The sequence below is a fragment of the Crocodylus siamensis genome, chromosome 6, assembly GCF_052110815.1.
Source record: "Crocodylus siamensis isolate JL-2025a chromosome 6, ASM5211081v1, whole genome shotgun sequence".
NCBI lineage: Eukaryota > Metazoa > Chordata > Crocodylia > Crocodylidae > Crocodylus > Crocodylus siamensis.
The window spans coordinates 82,435,969-82,455,208 of record NC_143400.1 but is presented as its reverse complement, the minus strand read 5'-3'; the positions used below and the strand labels follow the sequence as shown (position 1 = coordinate 82,455,208).

The window sequence follows — 19,240 nt, the reverse complement described above, 5'->3', positions numbered from 1 at the left end:
GGAGGAGTACACATCCTCGTCAATTAACAAAGAATCAGAGGAGGGGCACGGTGAAGTGCTTTGGGACAGAATACAAGGCAGTCGAGGGGAAAGAGACTTAACGGTGGGGGTCTACTACAGACCTCCCAACCAAGGGGAAGAGCTTGGCCAGGAATTCTTAAGTCAGCTCACGGAGGTAATGAAGTCAAAGGATGTGGTCATAATGGGGGACCTGAGCTTTCCGGACATCTTCTGGGAAGAGCAGTCAGCCAGGTCTGACCGCTCACGTAGGTCCCTAGCCAGAATGCAGAACCTCCATCTAACCCAAGAGGTGCACAGCCCCACCAGGGGAGATGCCTTGTTGGACCTGGTGCTGGCCACAGAAGACGACCTGGTGAGGGGGCTGCGGGTGCTTGACCACCTGAGCAACAATGATCATCACCTGCTAAAATTCACCGTCCAGCGCAAGGTGGCAAAGGCAAGCAGCAAGGCAGCAGCCCTAGATTTCATGAGGGCGGACTTCAATGAGCTAAGGAGAATAGTCAGGGAAGCACTGAGGTCCCAGAGGGGAGGGGAGCCAGGTGTCCAAGGAGAGTGGTCGCTCCTTAAGGAGACGACCTCCAAGCCCAAAGGGAGGTAATCCCAACACGAATCAAAGGGAGCAGGAGGGCACATAAGCCCCCATGGCTCACCAAAAGTATCCAGGAATGTCTCCTAGCAGAAAGGGAGGCGCACAGCCAATGGAAGGGAGGGGCCATCACCAGGGAAGATTATATTGCAGTTGTGCAGGGATGTAGGGGGGCAGTCAGGAAGGCCAAGGCGGAGATGGAACTGGGACTGGCTTCCCAGATTAAGGACAGTAAGAAGTCCTTTTTTAAATACATAGGGGGTAAAAAGAAGGTTCTGGGTAATGTGGGGCCCTGCAGGACATGTCAGGAAATTTCGTTGTCACACCAGACAACAAAGACAACTTATTTAATGATTTCTTTGCCTCCATTTTCCTAAGCAGGGACTGGAACAGTAACCCCCCCGCTGGGTCCCCCTCAGGCCCCAGGGGAGGCACACGTGGGCCAAGGGTTAGTGAGGAACTAGTTAGGGAACTTCTGGAGGGACTGGTCGTATTCAAATCAGCTGGTCCGGATGATCTCCACCCTAGAGTACTGAGGGAATTGGCTGAGGTCATTGCAGAACCCCTGGCATGGCTTTACGAGCACTCGTGGTGCTCTGGTGTGGTGCTGGAGGACTGGAAGAGGGCCAATGTGGTTCCCATCTTCAAAAAGGGGAGGAAGGAGGACCTGGGAAACTATAGGCTAGTTAGTCTTACCTCAATCCTGGGCAAGCCTTTTGAGAAAATTATTCTGGCGCATATCCATGAGGGGCCAGCAGGGGAGATTATGCTTAGGGGCAACCAACACGGGTTCATTAGCGGCAGGTCCTGTCAGACCAACCTGGTGGCCTTCTATGACCAGGTCACCAAATCCTTAGATGCAGGGGTAGCAATGGACATAGTCTTCCTGGACTTTCCCACAGGGCTCAGTCCTTGGGCCAGTGCCATTCCACATCTTCATTAGCGACCTGGACGAGGGTGTGGAGAGCACCCTGTTCAAGTTCGCTGATGACACCAAGCTGTGGGGTAAAGTGAATACACCAGCAGGCAGGGACCACATCCAGGCAGACCTGGATAGGTTAGAGAAGTGGGCGGATCTGAACAGGATGCAGTTCAACAAGGACAAGTGCAGGGTGCTGCACCTGGGGAGAGGGAACCAGCATTATGGTTATAGGTTAGGGGCTGCCCCTCTCAGCAGCACAGAGGCAGAGAGGGATCTTGGAGTCAGGATTGACTCCAGGATGAATACGAGTCGCCAATGCGACGAAGAAATAGACAGAGCCAACCACACCCTGTCATACATCAACAGGGGCATCACTAACAGGTCCAGAGAGGTCTTGCTCCCCCTCTATGTGGCGCTGGTCAGGTCGCAGCTGGAGTACTGTGTCCAGTTCTGGGAGCCCCACTTCAAGAAGGACATGGAGAACCTGTAGAGGGTCCAGAGGAGGCCACCCATATGGTTGGGGGCCTCCATGGCCAGCCCTATGAGGAGAGGATGAGGGATATGAATCTCTTCAGGTCTCCACAAGAGGAGACTGGGGGGGGGGGGGGGGGGGGGGGATCTTGTGGCTGCCTACAACTTTATCAGGGGCCACCAGCAGGGACTCAGGGAAAGTCTGTTCACCAGGGCCCCCCTTGGAGCCACCAGGAACAATGGCCACAAGCTGAGGGAGGACAGGTTTAGGTTAGATATTAGGAAGAACTACTACTTCACAGTAAGGGTGGCCAGAGCCTGGAATAGGCTTCCCAGAGAGGTGGTGCTCTCACCTTCCCTGGAGATCTTCAAGAGGAGACTGGATATGGCACCTGCCACCCCCAGTGCTCCTTCCTACCCATGGTAGGGGGTCGCACTAGATGATCTGTCTAGGTCCCTTCCGTCTCATTGATTCTATGATTCGGAAGGCCTCCGACACCGTCTCTCACCCCATTCTCATTAAGAAACTGGAGGGCTGTGGTGTCAACACCCACACAGTCAATTGAAATCGCCAACTGGCTGGAGGGCCGCACCCAGAGAGTGGTGGTGGATGGGTCATTTTTGACTTGGAGGGATGTGGGCAGTGGGGTCCCCCAGGGCTCGGTCCTTGGGCCCACACTGTTCAACATCTTCATCAGTGACTTGGACGAGGGGGTAGCACCCTGTTCAAATCTGCTGATGACACTAAGATGCAGGGGGATGTGGGCATGCTAGAAGGGAGCAATAGGCTGCAATCAGACCTAGACAGGTTACAAGGGTGGGCGGAGGAGAATAGGATGGGATTCAACACCGACAAGTGCAAAGCGATGCACCTGGGGAGGAAAAACTGGCACCATACCTACAAGTTGGGGAACTCCCGTCTTGTCAGTACAGAGGCAGAAAAGGATCTTGGAGTCATCATTGACTCCAAGATGAACATGGGTCGGCAGTGTGGGGATGCAGTCAGGAAGGCCAACCACACCTTGTCATGCATCCACAGATGCATCTCAAGCAGGTCCAAAGAGGTGATCCTCCCCCTCTATGTGGCACTGATCAGGCCGCAGTTGGAGTACTGCATCCAGTTCTGGGCACCACACTTCAAAAGGGATGTGGACAACATGGAGAGGGTCCAGAGGAGGCCACTCGCATGATCAGGGGACAGCAGGGCAGGCCCTATGAGGAGGGGCGATGGGACCTGAATCTGTTCAGCCTCCACAAGAGAAGGCTGAGGGCGGGGGGGATCTAGTGGCCTGTTACAAACTAGTCAGAGGGGACCCGCAGGCACTGGAGAAGTCCCTGTTCCCCCAAGCACTGCCAGAAGCGACCAGGAATAACCGTCACAAGCTGGCAGAGGGTAGAGTCAGGATAGATATCAGGAGATGCTATTTCACGGTCAGGGCGGCTAGGATCTGGAACCTACTTCCAAGAGAAGTGGTGCTGGCTCCTACCCTGGGGGTCTTTAAGAGGAGGCTTGATGTACACCTTGCTGGGGTCGTTTGACCCCAGTACTCTTTCCTGCCATGGCAGGGGGGTCGGACTCGATGATCTGCTCAGGTCCCTTCCGACCCTAGAAACTAGGGAACTTGTAGGCTATCACCAAGTCCCCCAGGAACCTTCTCTGCTCCAGACTGAAGAGAGTCCCAAGTCCCTCAGCATCTCCCCAGAAGGCTGGCCCTCTTGGCCTTTGATCATATGGGTGGCTCTCATTTGGACTCTCTCAAGCTTATGCACGTCCCTTCTGAAGTGAGGGGCCCAAAACTGGACAAAGTTTTGGGAGTGCTGGCATCACAGAGAAGATGCCAGTGCTATACAGCAGTGTTTCCCAACCCTTTCAGCCCAAGGCACTTACATTAATAAACATTTTCCATGGCACACCTGTTAAGGCATACTTATCCCCACACATATGAGCTCACTGTAGCTCACTGCCGTGGCAAAATTCTACAGCACAGCCATTCAGAGGCTCCAACTGCACATCCCCCACAACCAACACATGTGCAGTAGATGAATTTCCTTCTGCTCAGCCAATTCTCCCCCTTCCTCCCCCTCACAGCCAACACACGTGAGAGTCTTCCGTAACTATTTAGTCATCACAGCGTATTAATTAGCGACAGCACACCAGTTGAAAAGCACTGCTATGGCCAGATACTGACATATGGCCAGATTCAATGCTATTGTAACCAAGCAAAGTTTATTTCAGATGATCTGCATCTATTTACACATGTTCTGAACGGGACCAATTCTGATGTACCAACATAGGCACGGGACAACTGATACAGCAATCCCAGGTGCTACCTTCGTGTAAAAAGAGCTGTTGTCAGCCACTGCTGTGACTGTGCTGTCACTACCAACACAGAGGCAGATGGCACTGCCCCATGCTTTGTAGCTACCCAAGGCAGAAGTGCCCTGCTACACTTCTGAGTCTAGGACTGGCCTGTTTGGTTTAAAGAATAATAAATAAATTATGACTGTTGTTCATGTAAAATACTCTTGGCCATCTTAAAAAAGGTAGCTAGAGCTACTGTATACAATTTCTAAAAAAGACAAAACAAGAAAAGCTTTCTCCATTAAGAGAATCTCAACTGCAAAAGCGATCCTTTTAAGAGGGTCAATGCAATAAGAAAACATGGTTACGTGATGAAACTATTCCATCTTGCCTCAGTTTAGAATAAAACCAGCCAACTTACAGCGCAAACAGCCAGGCTCATCATCTTGCTGCATCCACCCTGGGCAACACTTATAGACAGTCTGATGCTCCATTCTGTACACCTGTTTGTAGACCGTGTAATACCCAGTCCTTTAAAATAAGAGCCAGTGTAAGAGAACAATCCCAGCTTCCTTCTGTGCAGTTTATTCAAATCATAGCAGCAATGAATACAGTTCTTAAGACATGAGCACCATTTTTATAGACATGCTTTCTTTATACAAACTGTTAGGGTAATAAAGACATATAATGTGAAAGTACAAGAATAATCTCCAGTTGCCAATCGTGTGACACAATCTTCTCCTTCAAATATCCCAAGCAGTTTCCAGTAACATTTTTTTCAGTCCTCAGTCAGAGCTAGTGTATTTTTTGCCCAGTGACCAATTTTTTCCTCATTTCCTTTGGAATAATCCCTTATCTGTTCTAAACATAAATGGAAAAAAGACAGCACCTCTGCTGCTGTTACTAGGGCCCAGTCCCAAAGCCAACTGAAGTCAACAAGAGGGCCTCAATTCACTGAAGTCATAGGGATAACTTAAAGAACCAGCAAGAAGAACATGAGTCAATGTTACCAACATCTTTTGCATTACTAAAGCCATGAACTAGTGCTGCGTGTACATGTACACACTGTCTTCTGTGTGACAAAAATGCAAATTCCTAAACATAAAAGAAAAAAGTTGCCTGTAAAAATCTCATGATGACACTACTACAATTTAAAAAAAAAAAAAATGTTTGGGTGCGGTGGGGGGGGGGAGAAAAGTTATTGCCATGTTTGCTTTCTGGAGTAAATACAGCATTTGTTAAAGAGAGATATAACTTAGTTACAGATTATACATTACCTTCTCTCATGGCTCACACACCATCTCTGCCCTGTGCAGCCTTGTTTCCACACCTTGATCATACGGGTAAAAGCCTGAACACATGGCTGCTGATATCCCACCATTGCAAGCTCTTGTTCTGGACATACATTTGGCCTTGAGAGGGAGATACACACAAATAAGAAATATAATAATTGTACATAATGCTTGAGAAAGTCAAGTCTAGAGAAATGCATGCAGTTCTATACTACATTGTTATTCAAAAATGTTTGAGCAATTGTGTGACATTTCTGGGGGATCATCTCTTTCAAGTGATTACAGATTGCTGTAATGGGTAAAATCCTAGCCTACCTCTCTCTGATTTTAGTTGGGCCATGATTGTGCTTCATCTGATCAGTAAGATGAAATCATGTGTGAAAGCACTTCTGATACCAATTTTCACATGTAAGGATGGAAAAAATATTGGCCACTGAGCAGCTGTGCTGATACAACTCTTAACCATTTTACCCAAAAACAGAGTGCAGAACTACACCAGGAGGGCTAGCGTGAAATTTATTTGAAGAAGCTAATTGACTCCAAGATGAACATGGGCCGGCAGTGTGGGGAGGCAGTTAGGAAGGCCAACCGCACCTTGTCATGCATCCACAGATGCATCTCGAGCAGGTCCAAGGAGGTGATCCTCCCCCTCTATGCGGCACTGGTCAGGCCACAGCTGGAGTATTGCATCCAGTTCTGGGCGCCACACTTCAAGAGGGATGTGGACAGCATGGAGGGTCCAGAGGAGGCCACTCGCATGATCGGGGGCAGCAGGGCAGGCCCTATGAGGAGGAGAGGCTACGAGACCTGAACTTGTTCAGCCTCCAAAAGAGAAGGCTGAGGGGGGATCTCGTGGCCTGTTATAAGCTAGTCAGGGGGATCAGCAGGCATTGGGGGAGTCCCTGTTCCCCCAAGCACTGCCAGGAGTGACCAGGAATAACGGTCACAAGCTGGCAGAGGGTAGGTTTAGGTTAGATATCAGGAGGCGCTACTTCACGGTCAGGGCGGCTGGGGTCTGGAACCAACTTCCAAGAGAAGTGGTGCAGGCTTCTACCCCAGGGGTTTTAAGAGGAAGCTAGATGTACACCTTGCTGGGGTCGTTTGACCAAGTACTCTTTCCTGCCATGGCAGGGGGTTGGACTAGATGATCTGCTCAGGTCCCTTCCAACCCTAGAAACTATGAAACTGTGTCCTCTTGGCCCCAAATGGCCAAGCGGTCAGCAACCTCATCTGCCCTCCAGCTGGGTCTCCAGTGATGGCCCGAACAAGCTCCTCTGCCCAGGTCTTGCCACTTGTCTCACCAGCAGAGACTCTGGTTTTCCCCATCTAAAAATTGCAAGTTCTCTGATAAGAAACCCAAATTCTCACATTAAAAGACCCAAAATAGTGTTCTTTCGCTATTAAAATGAAATGCCACTATATATTGCCCAACTGATCTCTCTCCATTTTATTGATACATTTACAAGTTTAAAGTAATTTGGAAACCTACCAGTGTCTCTATCATAATAAAATAAATTTTAAATATCTATACACTTTTGCATTTACTTTTGGGTTTTTTGTCATAGAAAAATTAAAGCTAACCCTACCCCCTTTGCTCACCAGGGTACGTGGCACTGAGCAGCACTGAGATGCCAGTGCCCTGCCCCTGCCCTTGCCCCTCACTCAACCCACAGCCTACCACAGTCCCCTCACTCCTGATCCACAGGGCCAGGTATATAGGTGAGGGGTTTGTGGGGATAGCTTGGGGGTGTGGGGGAGCTGTGTGGAGGGGGGCTGCTCAGGAGGGGTGTATCTTCTACCCCCCCCCACAGGGCACTACCCCCTCCCCCCCCCCACAGGGCCCACAGCTACCTCCGCAGTCCCCAGTGGTGTCGCATAGTCCTGGTGGCACCTGTGCCACTTGTTGTGGGTCTGGAGCGGCACATTGCGGGTCAGGACTGTGTGCCTTCAGGCAGCCCCCGGCCACTTGGGCTGTCACCCAGAGCCCAGCACTGCTCACAGGGACGATCTGTCATGCCAGGCCAGGTCCTGCCTCCATGGGCCCTGCATACCCTCGGGCTGAGCTGGTTCCATGGAGGCAGGACCTGGCCTGGCATAACATGTGGTCCCTGTGAGTGGTGCCGGGACCCAGGTAACAGCCCAAGTGGCCCAGGGCTGCCTGAAGGCTCACAGCTCCACGCTGCACTGCACTAGGTTAGACTTGACAATTCAAAGCAGGCCACCACACCCAGAACATCTTGCCGGAGCTAGCTGCCCAGATGGCCAGGCAGGGGGCACACATGGCAGTAGTGCTGCAGAGGCCAGCTGTGCAGCCACAGCCCACTGGCAGCTGGCCCAGAGGGGCAGATGCCTCCACTGGCTGTGCAGTCCCCATCCAGGTCTGGCAGGTGCGCAGCAGGTCACAACCAGGCAGCAGCCCCCACTGCCAGCCCCCTGCTGTGGGCAGAGGGTGCAGGGAACTCAGGGCTGCTTCAGCAGTCCAGCTGGCACAAGGGGTAGTGTCCCCGGGTAACAATTGCCTGGGCCCCAGAAGCTCCTGGGAGCAAGTAGCCCTGAGCTACTTGCCAGGGCAGCTTTTTGTACTGATGGGGACAGCACAGGTGCTGGTCCCGGGCTCTAGCTCTGCCTGGCTGCAGATCTGAGAGAAGCCAGTCAGTTATTTTGCCCCAAGTGGCATGATTTGCTTCACAACAAAGTCCATGTCCAAGTACGTGCGCCAAGGCAAAACACCCCAAATTTGCACTTGTTTTATTTGACTTGCCGCAAGAACACGTGCCTGCATGTGTGGATGCACCCAGAGTGTGGACACTAGTCCCTAGAAGAGCCTGCAATTGAAATGCATGGGCCCACTGAAGTCAGCGAGAGTTTTTCCATCAACTTCCCGGACACAGAATTTCACTCATGCTATTAAACAGTTCACTCTACTTCTCATGCTCAGTACTGATTCAAAATAGAGGCCCATATGCTGCCAAGACTTAAACTTAAAAAAAATAAATAAATAAGTGTTTGCATAAAATTGTGTGTTCAGCTGGACCAGCCCCTTCCACAAAAGTTAAGGGTTTGAATAATTCCTTTCAAAATGAGGTCTAAATACCTAATTCCAAAACTTCTAGTGACTTCAACAGTCTTTTTTTTATTTTTTTCTTTATTTTTACAAGGCAGATATAACACATATAGCTACTTCTAAAAATGGCTACAGCCATGGACGTCATTTTTGTTTAATAAAGTAACTATTACTGTCAGCTTTCCTCTTATCACTGGTATGAAATACAAAAAAGGAAATTATGCTAACCATTGCAAGTGCATGGAAAAGTTGCTTTGCTTTATAATAATGTATCTATGATAAAATACTCCCAAAGGCAAACAATAGTCTCTAGGAGATATGTTTTACAGTTAAACGCATTTCCAATATTAATTTTCATTTTGCATTACAAGAAATTTCTGAATAGGCTAAAAATCTTTTTTGCTTATAAAGTGCACTGCCAATTCTCCCTGTATTTAGTCAACTTATTTTTTCTGAAAAATTGAAGTCATAATTATAATCAGAATAACGCGAATAATGATTTTCAGTTTGGTTACAGAACTGGAAGAAAAAAAAAACAACCACCCCAAGCAGTTCTGGAGCAGAGTCTTTCTGTGCTGATCTCTTTAGTAACAAAAAGCATGGTAAATAAGTAGCGCTTTGTGGAACAGAAGTTTGATCTTCATTCCACCTTAAAAAATAATTTAAAAAGTACAGAGGTTTTACTAGGCGAGTTGAATTGGTCGTGTTTAAATGAGGAGAGGATTTTATTTTATATTGTCACTTTTACAAGAAGAATTAAAAAAAAAAAAAAAAAGTCAGGGAGTGATCATTCTGATTTCATTGTACAAGTGCTGTAAATTCTGAGTAATTGTATTAAGTCAGTAGCTACAGCTTGGGACGGATGCAAGATTTAAAAGGAAGCCCACTGCATTAAGGAGTAAGAGCAAGAAGTACCCCGGTTAAAGGGATTGCAGAAATAATTTCAATAGTACCCGAAGTGGCTTTAGGAACTAATAATGAAATAATTAAAATCAAGAACTAAATATCAGCCTACTGTTCTGTCAGTTGACAAACAAACACATCACATATTCTATCCTGGAAGTTTGAGTTTGATAAATGGTGTTATATTTATTATATGTATAAGCATCCACTACTACTTAGCACTTGTGAAGCAAAACGTAATGGGTTAAAAAGTTCTTTTATAAACTATTAGAGCCTCAGTTCAAGCTCCATGGCTATGTAACCCTCCCCCCCCATACATGCACATGCACACAGACATGTCCTTTGTCAATAAACATTATACACACGGAAGCACAACTATATTACAAAACAAAAAATATTCTTCTTTTACTTTAAATAATGACATAACTCGTTCAGCCCAACAGCTGCTGGTAGTCAGAGTTACCATAATATATACTGGATAGTGTTAATACTTTGCTTTATGATTTATAGCGCCTTTTATCTCAAGAGCTCAAAGCACTTTTCAGTTCCTCATTATGTTTCCCATCACCACATGAGGTATGGTCCCCTCCCCCCACCCTTTAAATATGCCTTTCATCTTGAATCTTGAAGCGGTTTACAGAATTTAAGCCCCTGGAAGGTAGGAAAATATTATGATCATTTTTACAGATGAGTTAAACTGAAAGGAGAGCTTGAGAGACCTGCCCAAGGCCAAGTTGCAGTTCGCTGGCAGTGAAGTACAAAACCAAAAATCACTCACTCCCATTGCTTTGATCTAACCACTAGATAACATGGACTTCAGTTACTCAGCATTAGAAAAAGCAGTTTTTAGTCCCATTCTCCTACTGTAAGGGATATTCCATTTATCAGATCTTTCATGCATATTCCCTTTTATCAGATTTGCTTAAAGCTTTCCAGATACTTGTATGTTCATCTGCAGTAGACTTTCAGCAGGAGAGGCAGGCAACCAACAAGTGCTACAATTATTTATGGACCCCCACCCTGACACTCCTTACTTCCATATTATCAGGACATCAATACTAGGACTCAGATAGACTAAAGCAATGCAGTAGCATAGGGTCACACGTTTAATTTTTACACAGAGCAGGGGGGAAATGAACAAATTAACAAGCCCACAACAACAACAACAAAAACCTTATCCATGTGGTTCTTGAACTAATATTAGAGGCTAGACACTGGTAAGGAGATATAGCACAGGATCCAGGGTACAAGTGCCTCCTTTAGGAAATTGCTTTGGCATGTCTTTATTCATCCCAATCTATGGAAGACACCAAGATCCAGGTTTAAAGCAGTCGTCATCCCCACTCTTCACTACAGAAGTGAAACATGCGTGACCTATGGTCACCATCTCAAGAGCCTGCAGAGATAACACCAATGATACCTTCAGAAAATCCTCCATGTCAATTAGGAAGATCGGTACACAAATGCCAGCATCCTTACTGAAGTCAAGTGAGTTGGTTCAAGCACCAGCTTCACTGGACCAGGTATTGTGTAAGGATGCCCAACTCAACTCCCATAACAAGTGCTCTACTCCCAACTTAGTAATGGCCTGAGATATTGCAGTGGCCAGAGGAAACACTGCAAGAAGGCATACCTCAAAAACAACCAAACAGGTGCCAACATCAAGATTTGGGAGGAGCTGAATGTTGACCAATTCAAATGGTACCACAACCTCAACCAAGTGGCAGCTGTTTTGAGGTAAAACATCTTGCTCTCTAAGAAGAGACAGCATAGGAAGGAAAAGCAGAGGAATCCCAGCCTGCAGCCCACTCTCCCTTGGGACAAGACCTGCAACTTCTGTGGCTCAAGAACTGGACTCTGAAGTCACCTCAAGACCCATCAACGAGCACTGGTAGAGATCATTCTTGAATCAAGAGATGGTTGATGACGACGCTAGAGGATAGATAAAACACAAGCAAACAAACAAACAAAAACACATTCTAAAATTAAATTGCAGTAATTCCTTCCCATGTAATCCTCCACTTAGTAATGGGTTTCACCCTTTGGGGTCCTGTGCAAAGACGCAGTTTTAAATCCCTATGGTCGCTATCATCCCAAAATGACCATACTAAAAATTGCCAGCTTGAGATTTGCAAAGACTTGCAACCACTTGCCTCTTCAACCGGCAGAACAGCAAAACCACCCCTCTCTCAATAATGAACAATCTTCACCCATTATCCCCATCCTCCGTAGCTTAACTAGGGTGGGGCATATTATGGGAGGAGGAGGGATGAGCACGACCTACGGCTGCCACAGCGACACAACTGCACTGGTGGTGCAGCTGAAGCCATAAAAAAAAAAAAAAAGGTCCCAGGTGTCCAGCTGTATTGTTATGCCCCTGCCTTTTTGCTTCACAGCAGTGAGGCAGCCAGGATGACTAATGTTACATATAAAACTGGTTTAACTTTTAAGAACTGGAATACATTTGTTCACAAAATATTTTAAAATTACTGTCTGCCACCAAATATTTCCCTTTGTCTAAAACCTGCAAAACTACAAGTGGGTTCAAGGATCTGTTTATAAAAACAGACAGACCCATAGCTTTTATTCACCTGCACCATGTGCAGATGCTATTTGTTAATAGGATCTTAAAATGTTAAAACGAGCATTCCTCTGTGGACTTCTACATTGTGTTTTTCCATTTGATTGATACAGCAATCCTCTTAAAACCTTTTTGTAAGGCTATTGCCCATTAGCCAAAACTAACACAAATGCTATTATTAGCGTCTCAGTCTGACTCAAGAAAACCAGAAACCTTAGTTTTAATATTTGCATTATGAAACTGCCCTTTAAACAAAGACACCCTGCACACTTCCAACTCCTGGGTTTATGATTCTAATGAACAGATAATAACATGAACTTGGAGATTATCTTTACTTGGCTATTCACAGTGTTTATTGGCAGTTTCTTTGCTGTAAATTCACAGAAGTAAAGCTAAAAATAGGGAAAGAGGAAAGAAAAAAAAAGGTACCCACCCACACACCCCTGACTACCAAAGTTCTTACTTGGTAGTTATTCCAATTAAGCTATTATTTTAAAAAAAGAGGGGAAAAAACCCAGAAACATCATAGTAGTCTTGCCTACAGATTGATTATACATAATTAGGAATCTACTTCATTACTGCTGCGGCAAGAGAGGGGGGGAAATCATGGGCCACTCATAACACAATTTTCAGGGTCTTTTTGTTGAACTCCTCCCTCCAACTCATCCTTACTGATGAGCTGAGGGGCCTTGAAGGCCCTGTCCCCCACTGCTAATTGGTAGAGAGGGATGGGGCCACACAATGGGGATCTATCAGCCAATCAGCAGCAAGGTGACAGGACAGCCACCATCTTTGCTGCAGACTGCTGGCTCTCACTAGGGAGCCAGCATTTTATTTTTAGTAAGTTTCTCTTTTTCTTAGCAATTCTGTGCCAAAAAAAGCACAGGGATCAAAATCACCATTTTCACAGGGTTTGCAGAAACTTTTCTTTTCCATGGTTTCCACAAAAAATGTGAAATCATGAATAGGGTAAATCCCCATTCATAATCCATAGGTTTCATGTCTATGGAAAAACCTACAGGGGAGCAAGCCAAAGAGATAAGCAGATTTTACAACAAGTAGCCCCCGAGATCTCAGGTGATCTGCTAAACACACACACAGGCTTCTCTGCAGGTTTCCAAGATGTTCTTACCAACTGTGGTCTTCAGCAGACATTGCGGAGAGGATCCCGCAGCTCCTCCGGCCCACAGACCACTACCCCATGCTCCTTATTCACGTGGGCACCAATGACACGGCTCGGAGCACCCCCAGCCAGGTCATGAGGCGCTACAGGGAGTTGGGAGCAGAGCTTAGGGGTCTGGGAGCTCAGGTGGTGTTTTCCTCGATCCTCCCAGTCTTGGGCTACGGGCTGAGGAGGGAGAGGAGGATCCACGCAGTGACACCAGCGCCGCAGTCTTTGGTTCATCGGGAAGGCTTTGGCTTCCATGACCACAACCCGCTCTTTGGCGAGAGAGGCAGCGAGCTGCTGGGAAGAGATGGCCTCCACCTCTCTCCCCTGGGGAGGAGGCTCTTCTCAGCCAGGCTGGCTGACCTGCTCCACCGGGCTTTAAACTAAGCCGGCTGGGGGATGGGGGGACTACTGCCACTGCTGGCCCGCTGAACGGCCCTTGCAAAGCCAGCGGACCAAGGCACTTAAGGGAGCCCACCCCTGCCTCAGCCCTGGCACAATCTGTGGGCAAGGCAAGAGCCCCCAAGGGCACACTTGCCTGCCTGTACACTAATGCCAGGAGCCTGGGCAACAAGCAGGAGGAGCTCTCCCTCCTGCTCAATGCAAAGAATTATGACGTCATTGGGATAACGGAGACCTGGTGGGACTCCACCCATGACTGGACCATGGGTATAGAGGGCTATACCCCGTACAGGAGGGATCGTGTTGACAAAAGGGGCAGGGGTGTAGTTCTCTATGTGAAGGAAAGCTACATGTCCCTGCAAGCTGATGTTGGCGACCGGCATGGACAGCTAGAGACCCTCTGGGTAAAAATTCGTGGGGAATACGGCACAGGGGACACAACGGTGGGAGTCTACTACAGACCTTCCACCCAAAGTCCTGAGCTTGACCAGGAGTTCGCCTGGGAACTGACTGAAGCCGCTTGCTCCAGGACCTTGGCTGTCATGGGTGACTTCAATTACTCAGACATCTCCTGGGAAGATCACTCAGCAAAATCTGAGCGGTCGCAAAGCTCTCTCGTGCGTGGATGACCTCTACCTGACTCAAGAAGTCTATGGGCCAATGAGAGGCAAAGCACTGCTCGACCTGGTACTGGCTACGGGGGATGACCTAAATCGGCAACGTAGTGATCGATGGGAAGCTGGGTGACAGCGACCACGAGCTGATCACCTTCACCATCCGCTGTATAGCTGGCAAGTCATTCAGCAACACAGAAGTCCTTGACTTCAGAAAAGCCGACTTTGACAAGCTCAAGAGGCTAGTTGGTCAGGCCCTCAGGGACCATGACCCCAGGGAGAGGGGAGTTCAAGAAGAGTGGTTGCTTCTTAAGGAAGCGATCCTCAGTGCACAAGCTAAATCTATTCCAACACGGAGGAAAGGCAGCAAGAAGGCACAGCAGCCCTCCTGGCTCTCTAGGGACCTAGCGGACCTCCTGCGGCTAAAAAGGAAAGCCTACAAAGGATGGGATTCACCTCCAAGGAGGATTATTCTGCACTAGTCCAGTCCTGCAGGGACCAAACCAGGAAAGCCAAGGCTGCAACTGAACTCCAACTAGCTTCAGGCATCAAGGACAACAAAAAGTCCTTTTTCAGATATGTGGGGAGCCGGAGGAAAAGCAAGGGCAACGTTGGACCCCTGCTAAACCAGATGGGGCAACTGACAACTGACACCCAGAAAAAAGCCAACCTATTAAATAGGTACTTTGCATCAGTCTTTCATCAGTCCCATGGGGCACCCATGCCTGCTATGGGACAGGGAGATCTGGGTGAGGGGAATCCCCTACCCTCCATCAATGCTGACCTCGTGAAGGAACACCTTGAGAAGCTGGATACCTTCAAGTCAGCTGGCCCTGACAATCTGCACCCCAGGGTACTCAAGGAGCCGGCAAGCGTCATATCCGTGCCAGGGGCTGGGCTCTTTGAAAACTCCTGGCGCTCTGGTGTAGTGCCCAAAGACTGGAAGAAGGCCAATGTGGTGCCGATCTTCAAGAAAGGGAGGAGAGTGGATCCGGCTAACTACAGGCCCATTAGCCTGACTTCTATCCTGGGGAAGATCTTAGAAAAGTTTATTAAGGAGGCCATCCTTGATGGACTGGCCCAGGCTAACATCCTAAGGGATAGCCAGCACGGGTTTGTTGCGGGTAGGTCTTGTTTGACCAATCTCATTTCCTTCTATGACCAGGTGACCTATCACCTGGAGAGGGGAGAAGAGATTGATGTCATATATCTTGACTTCAAAAAAGCCTTTGATCTGGTATCCCATGATCACCTCTTGGCAAAACTGGCCAGTTGTGGCCTTGGCTCCACCACGATCCGCTGGCTGGGAAACTGGGTCCGTGGTCAGACCCAGAGGGTTGTAATCGATGGCAGTCACTCATTGTGGTGCCCTGTGACCAGCGGGGTCCCTCAAGGCTCTCTCCTGGGACCCATCCTGTTCAACATCTTCATTAATGATGTGGACATCGGAGTCAGGAGTGGACTGGCCAAGTTCGCCGATGACACCAAACTTTGGGGCAAAGCATCCACGCCAGAAGATAGGCGGGTGATCCAGACTGACCTGGACAAGCTCAGCAAATGGGCAGATGAGAACCTGATGGTGTTTAACACCGAAAAATGCAAGGTTCTCCACCTTGGGAGGAAAAACCTGCAGCACCCTTATAGGCTTGGCAGTGCTACGTTGGATAGCACTACAGAAGAAAGAGACTTGGGGGTCATCATTGACCACAAGATGAACATGAGCCTGCAGTGCGATGCTGCAGCTAGTAAAGCGACCAAAACTCTGGCTTGCATCCATAGATGCTTCTTGAGCAAATCCCAGGACGTCGTTCTCCCCTTGTACTCGGCCTTGGTGAGGCCGCAGCTGGAGTACTGCGTCCAGTTTTGGGCTCCACAATTCAAAAAGGATGTGGACAAGCTTGAGAGAGTCCAGAGGAGAGCCACACCCATGATCAGGTCAGGAAAACAGATCTTACGATGACAGGCTGAGAGCCATGGGACTCTTTAGCCTGGAAAAGCGTAGGCTCAGGGGTGATCTGATGGCCACCTATAAGTTTATCAGGGGTGACCACCAGGATCTGGGGGAACGTCTGTTCACCAGAGCGCCCCAAGGGATGACGAGGTCGAACGGTCACAAACTCCTGCAAGACCGTTTCAGGCTGGACATAAGGAAGAATTCTTTACTGACCGAGCCCCCAAGGTCTGGAACAGTCTGCCATCGGAGGTGGTTCAAGCACCTACACTGAACACCTTCAAGAGTAAATTGGATGCTTATCTTGCTGGGATCCTATGACCCCAGCTGACTTCCTGCCCTTTGGGCAGGGGGCTGGACTCGATGATCTCCCGAGGTCCCTTCCAGCCCTAATGTCTATGAAATCTATGAAACTCCAATGGAGCCACAGTCTTCTGCTTCCTTGCTCTGGAGCTTTACCCCAAACAGAGTTCCATAGAGAAGCTGATTAAATCTTCCCAATGCTGGTGGTAAATAAAGAGGTGGCAACCAGCAAGAGGTAGTAGGGAAAAGAGCTCATTTATAATCTCTCAGTGCACATATGCCATGGTTTCCCTACACTCCTATGTGGATCAGTCTGAAAATCTGGACCGCTGTTATGAGGGCAACTTCCCTTTTCCACATACTTGTGGGGGAGAGGGTATCCTCCAAGCATAGATACTGAGAAGACTATAACCCAAGTCTTCACTCTAACAAAAAAAACTCCCATGAAATGTTGGATTCCTGCCAAATACAATACTCTGTTCTCAGCTCTCCTGAATTTATGTGCAACTGTACCAAATCTGGCCATAAGTAAGAACTTCAGGACCCTGTCCAAGATGTGAACAAAGACAAAGACAACAGAATAATGCCAATAGTACCACTGCTGACACATTGCACAGGGCATGATTGTAAAATTGGTATTGGTGATGGAGTTCATGTAGTCCAAACCCCACTGCTTTCACAAGTCCCACCAGAGGCTGGTTGAAAATGTAGCCCACGTACTCATAAGGCACGTCCAGATTGAGACGGGGCAAGAGGCATGTGCGCACACAACACCTTTGAGATGGGGCAAGAGGCACATGCAGGAACGAAAAAGTGTTCCCTGCGCTGCAAGTTTGCAGCACGGGGAGAAAATTAGACCCCTAGATATCCAGGGGTCAAACAAAAAACACAAGACACAAAAAACAAACCAGTCCGCAGAAGAGCAGACTATCTTACACTGGTCCTCAAGAGGAAATATCAGCAAAATTGTACTACACAGACACAAACATGTTTGATTAAAGTAAGTTATAAAAACTGTCCCATTTCAGGAGGTAGGGGAAAGATGATTCATGAGCAAGGCATGGTCCTAGACTGTGCCCAGAGCCAGCAGGGAGCCAGTCCTCAATAAGAGATGCTCTGGTTTCGGCCAGAGCATCTCATTGGTGCTCCTGCTGCCCCCAGCCCTGTTCAAGGAAAGCAGAGGAATGGGGGGGAGGGGTCATGGCTGTGGGTGGGTGTGAGGGGTGGCAGGCAGATGTGGGGGGGTTTAGGGAGTGGTGGGGGAGGTGTCCCCAGGGATGTAGGGGTTGAGGGCCTGGCCCAGACAGGTGCGGCTCGCTGGTCTGGCTTGGCACCGGAGCAGGTTGCATGGCTCCAGGAGGCGTGCACAGGAGCCGCACCTCCCAGAGCTGTGTGACCCGCTATGGTGCAAAGCCAGACTAGAGAGCCACATGCAGCTGGGCCAGGTCCTGCCGCACACCACCGCCCCAGAGGCACAGCAGAGCAGAGGTGGGATCTGGCATGGCATGCGGGGACCGCGTACTGGGCCCAGCCAAGTCCTGCCAGCCCTGGGGCTGCTCGTGCTGTCCAGCCAAGCCAATCCTGCAGCATGCAGCAGGAAGCTGGGACCCTGGTGGGCGGGGAGCTTTCCATGTGATGGGGGCGGGCTGCACCCTGTGGGGGCCGAGGAACCCACCGCTCCCAAGCGGCTCCCCCACACCCACAGTCCCCACAACGATTGCCCCACACCTACCCTCATCTCTCCACACACACCCGCACACCTTCCCCCACCCCCTTCCTGCAAACACCACATCCCCCACACCACACACCTATCACGTGCAAAGAAAACTAAAACCACACATCAACCCGTATAGGTATTTAAAATGTATTTTATCATGATGAGAGAGACACTGGTAGGCTTCCAAATTGCTTTAACATTGTAAATATACCAGTAAAGCATTGCCCAACTGATCACTGTCTCTGGATAGATGTGCATGCATGTGTGCGTGCGTGCGTGCGTGTCCATCCATCCGTCCATCCCCAGATACCAATTTGCTGGGCCCCCAGAAGCTCCTGAGAGCGAGTAGCCCTGAGCTGCAGGGTGTGTCCACACATGCAAGCACATGTGTTTGCAGCAGCTCAAAAAGAAGTGGTGCAAACTTAAGCTGGGGCTTTTTGCTTCAGCACACATGCTCAAACATGTACTTTGTTGCCACCCTGGCAAGTAGCTCAGGGCTACTTGCTCCCAGGAGACCCTGGGGCCCAGGCAATTGGTACCTGGGGACACTACCCCTTGGTGCCAGCTGGACTGCTAAAGCAGCTCTGAGAGTTCCCTGCACCCTCTACCCTCTGCAGGGGTCTGGCTGTGACCTGCTGCACACCTGCCAGACCTGGATGGGGACTGCATAGCCAGTAGAGGCATGACAAACTTACTCCCTGAGCAGAATGGAATGGAAAGGAAAGGAAAGTTTCACCATCCCAAACTCTACATAATCCTTCTGTGGGGCTGATGGTCTGTCCTGCCCTCTCTGTAGCCTAACACCAAGGCACACTCCTTTTAATTACCATTAGACAAAATACTGAAAGAATTATTTTACCGTAAGTTTTCCAGATAAAATCTGGAAGCAAGGAGGAAGGCAGATTTACCAGTGGCCAGACAACAAACACATATGCCAAGAGAT

At 48.8% G+C, this 19,240-nt stretch overlaps 1 protein-coding gene across 9 annotated transcripts in view; it reads right to left on the bottom strand.

The window, feature by feature from the left end:
- LOC149863074 (uncharacterized) overlaps positions 1-19,240 on the bottom strand; it is a 347,984-nt gene that overhangs the window by 315,769 nt on the left and 12,975 nt on the right. For 7 of the 9 annotated variants that reach the window (XR_016443055.1, XM_090052663.1, XM_090052665.1 and 4 more), the window contains exons 2-3: positions 5,580-5,714; positions 4,724-4,833 (exon numbers count right to left, since the gene is read on the bottom strand). Coding sequence is in view for 6 of the 9 variants with exons in the window: in XM_090052663.1 (XP_089908789.1) it covers positions 4,724-4,833; positions 5,580-5,714 (245 nt within the window). In the remaining 3 variants the exon portion in view is untranslated. Of the gene's footprint in view, positions 1-4,723; positions 4,834-5,579; positions 5,715-19,240 lie in introns of those variants that run through there. The other 2 variants (XM_090052671.1, XM_090052670.1) reach the window with 1 other exon arrangement.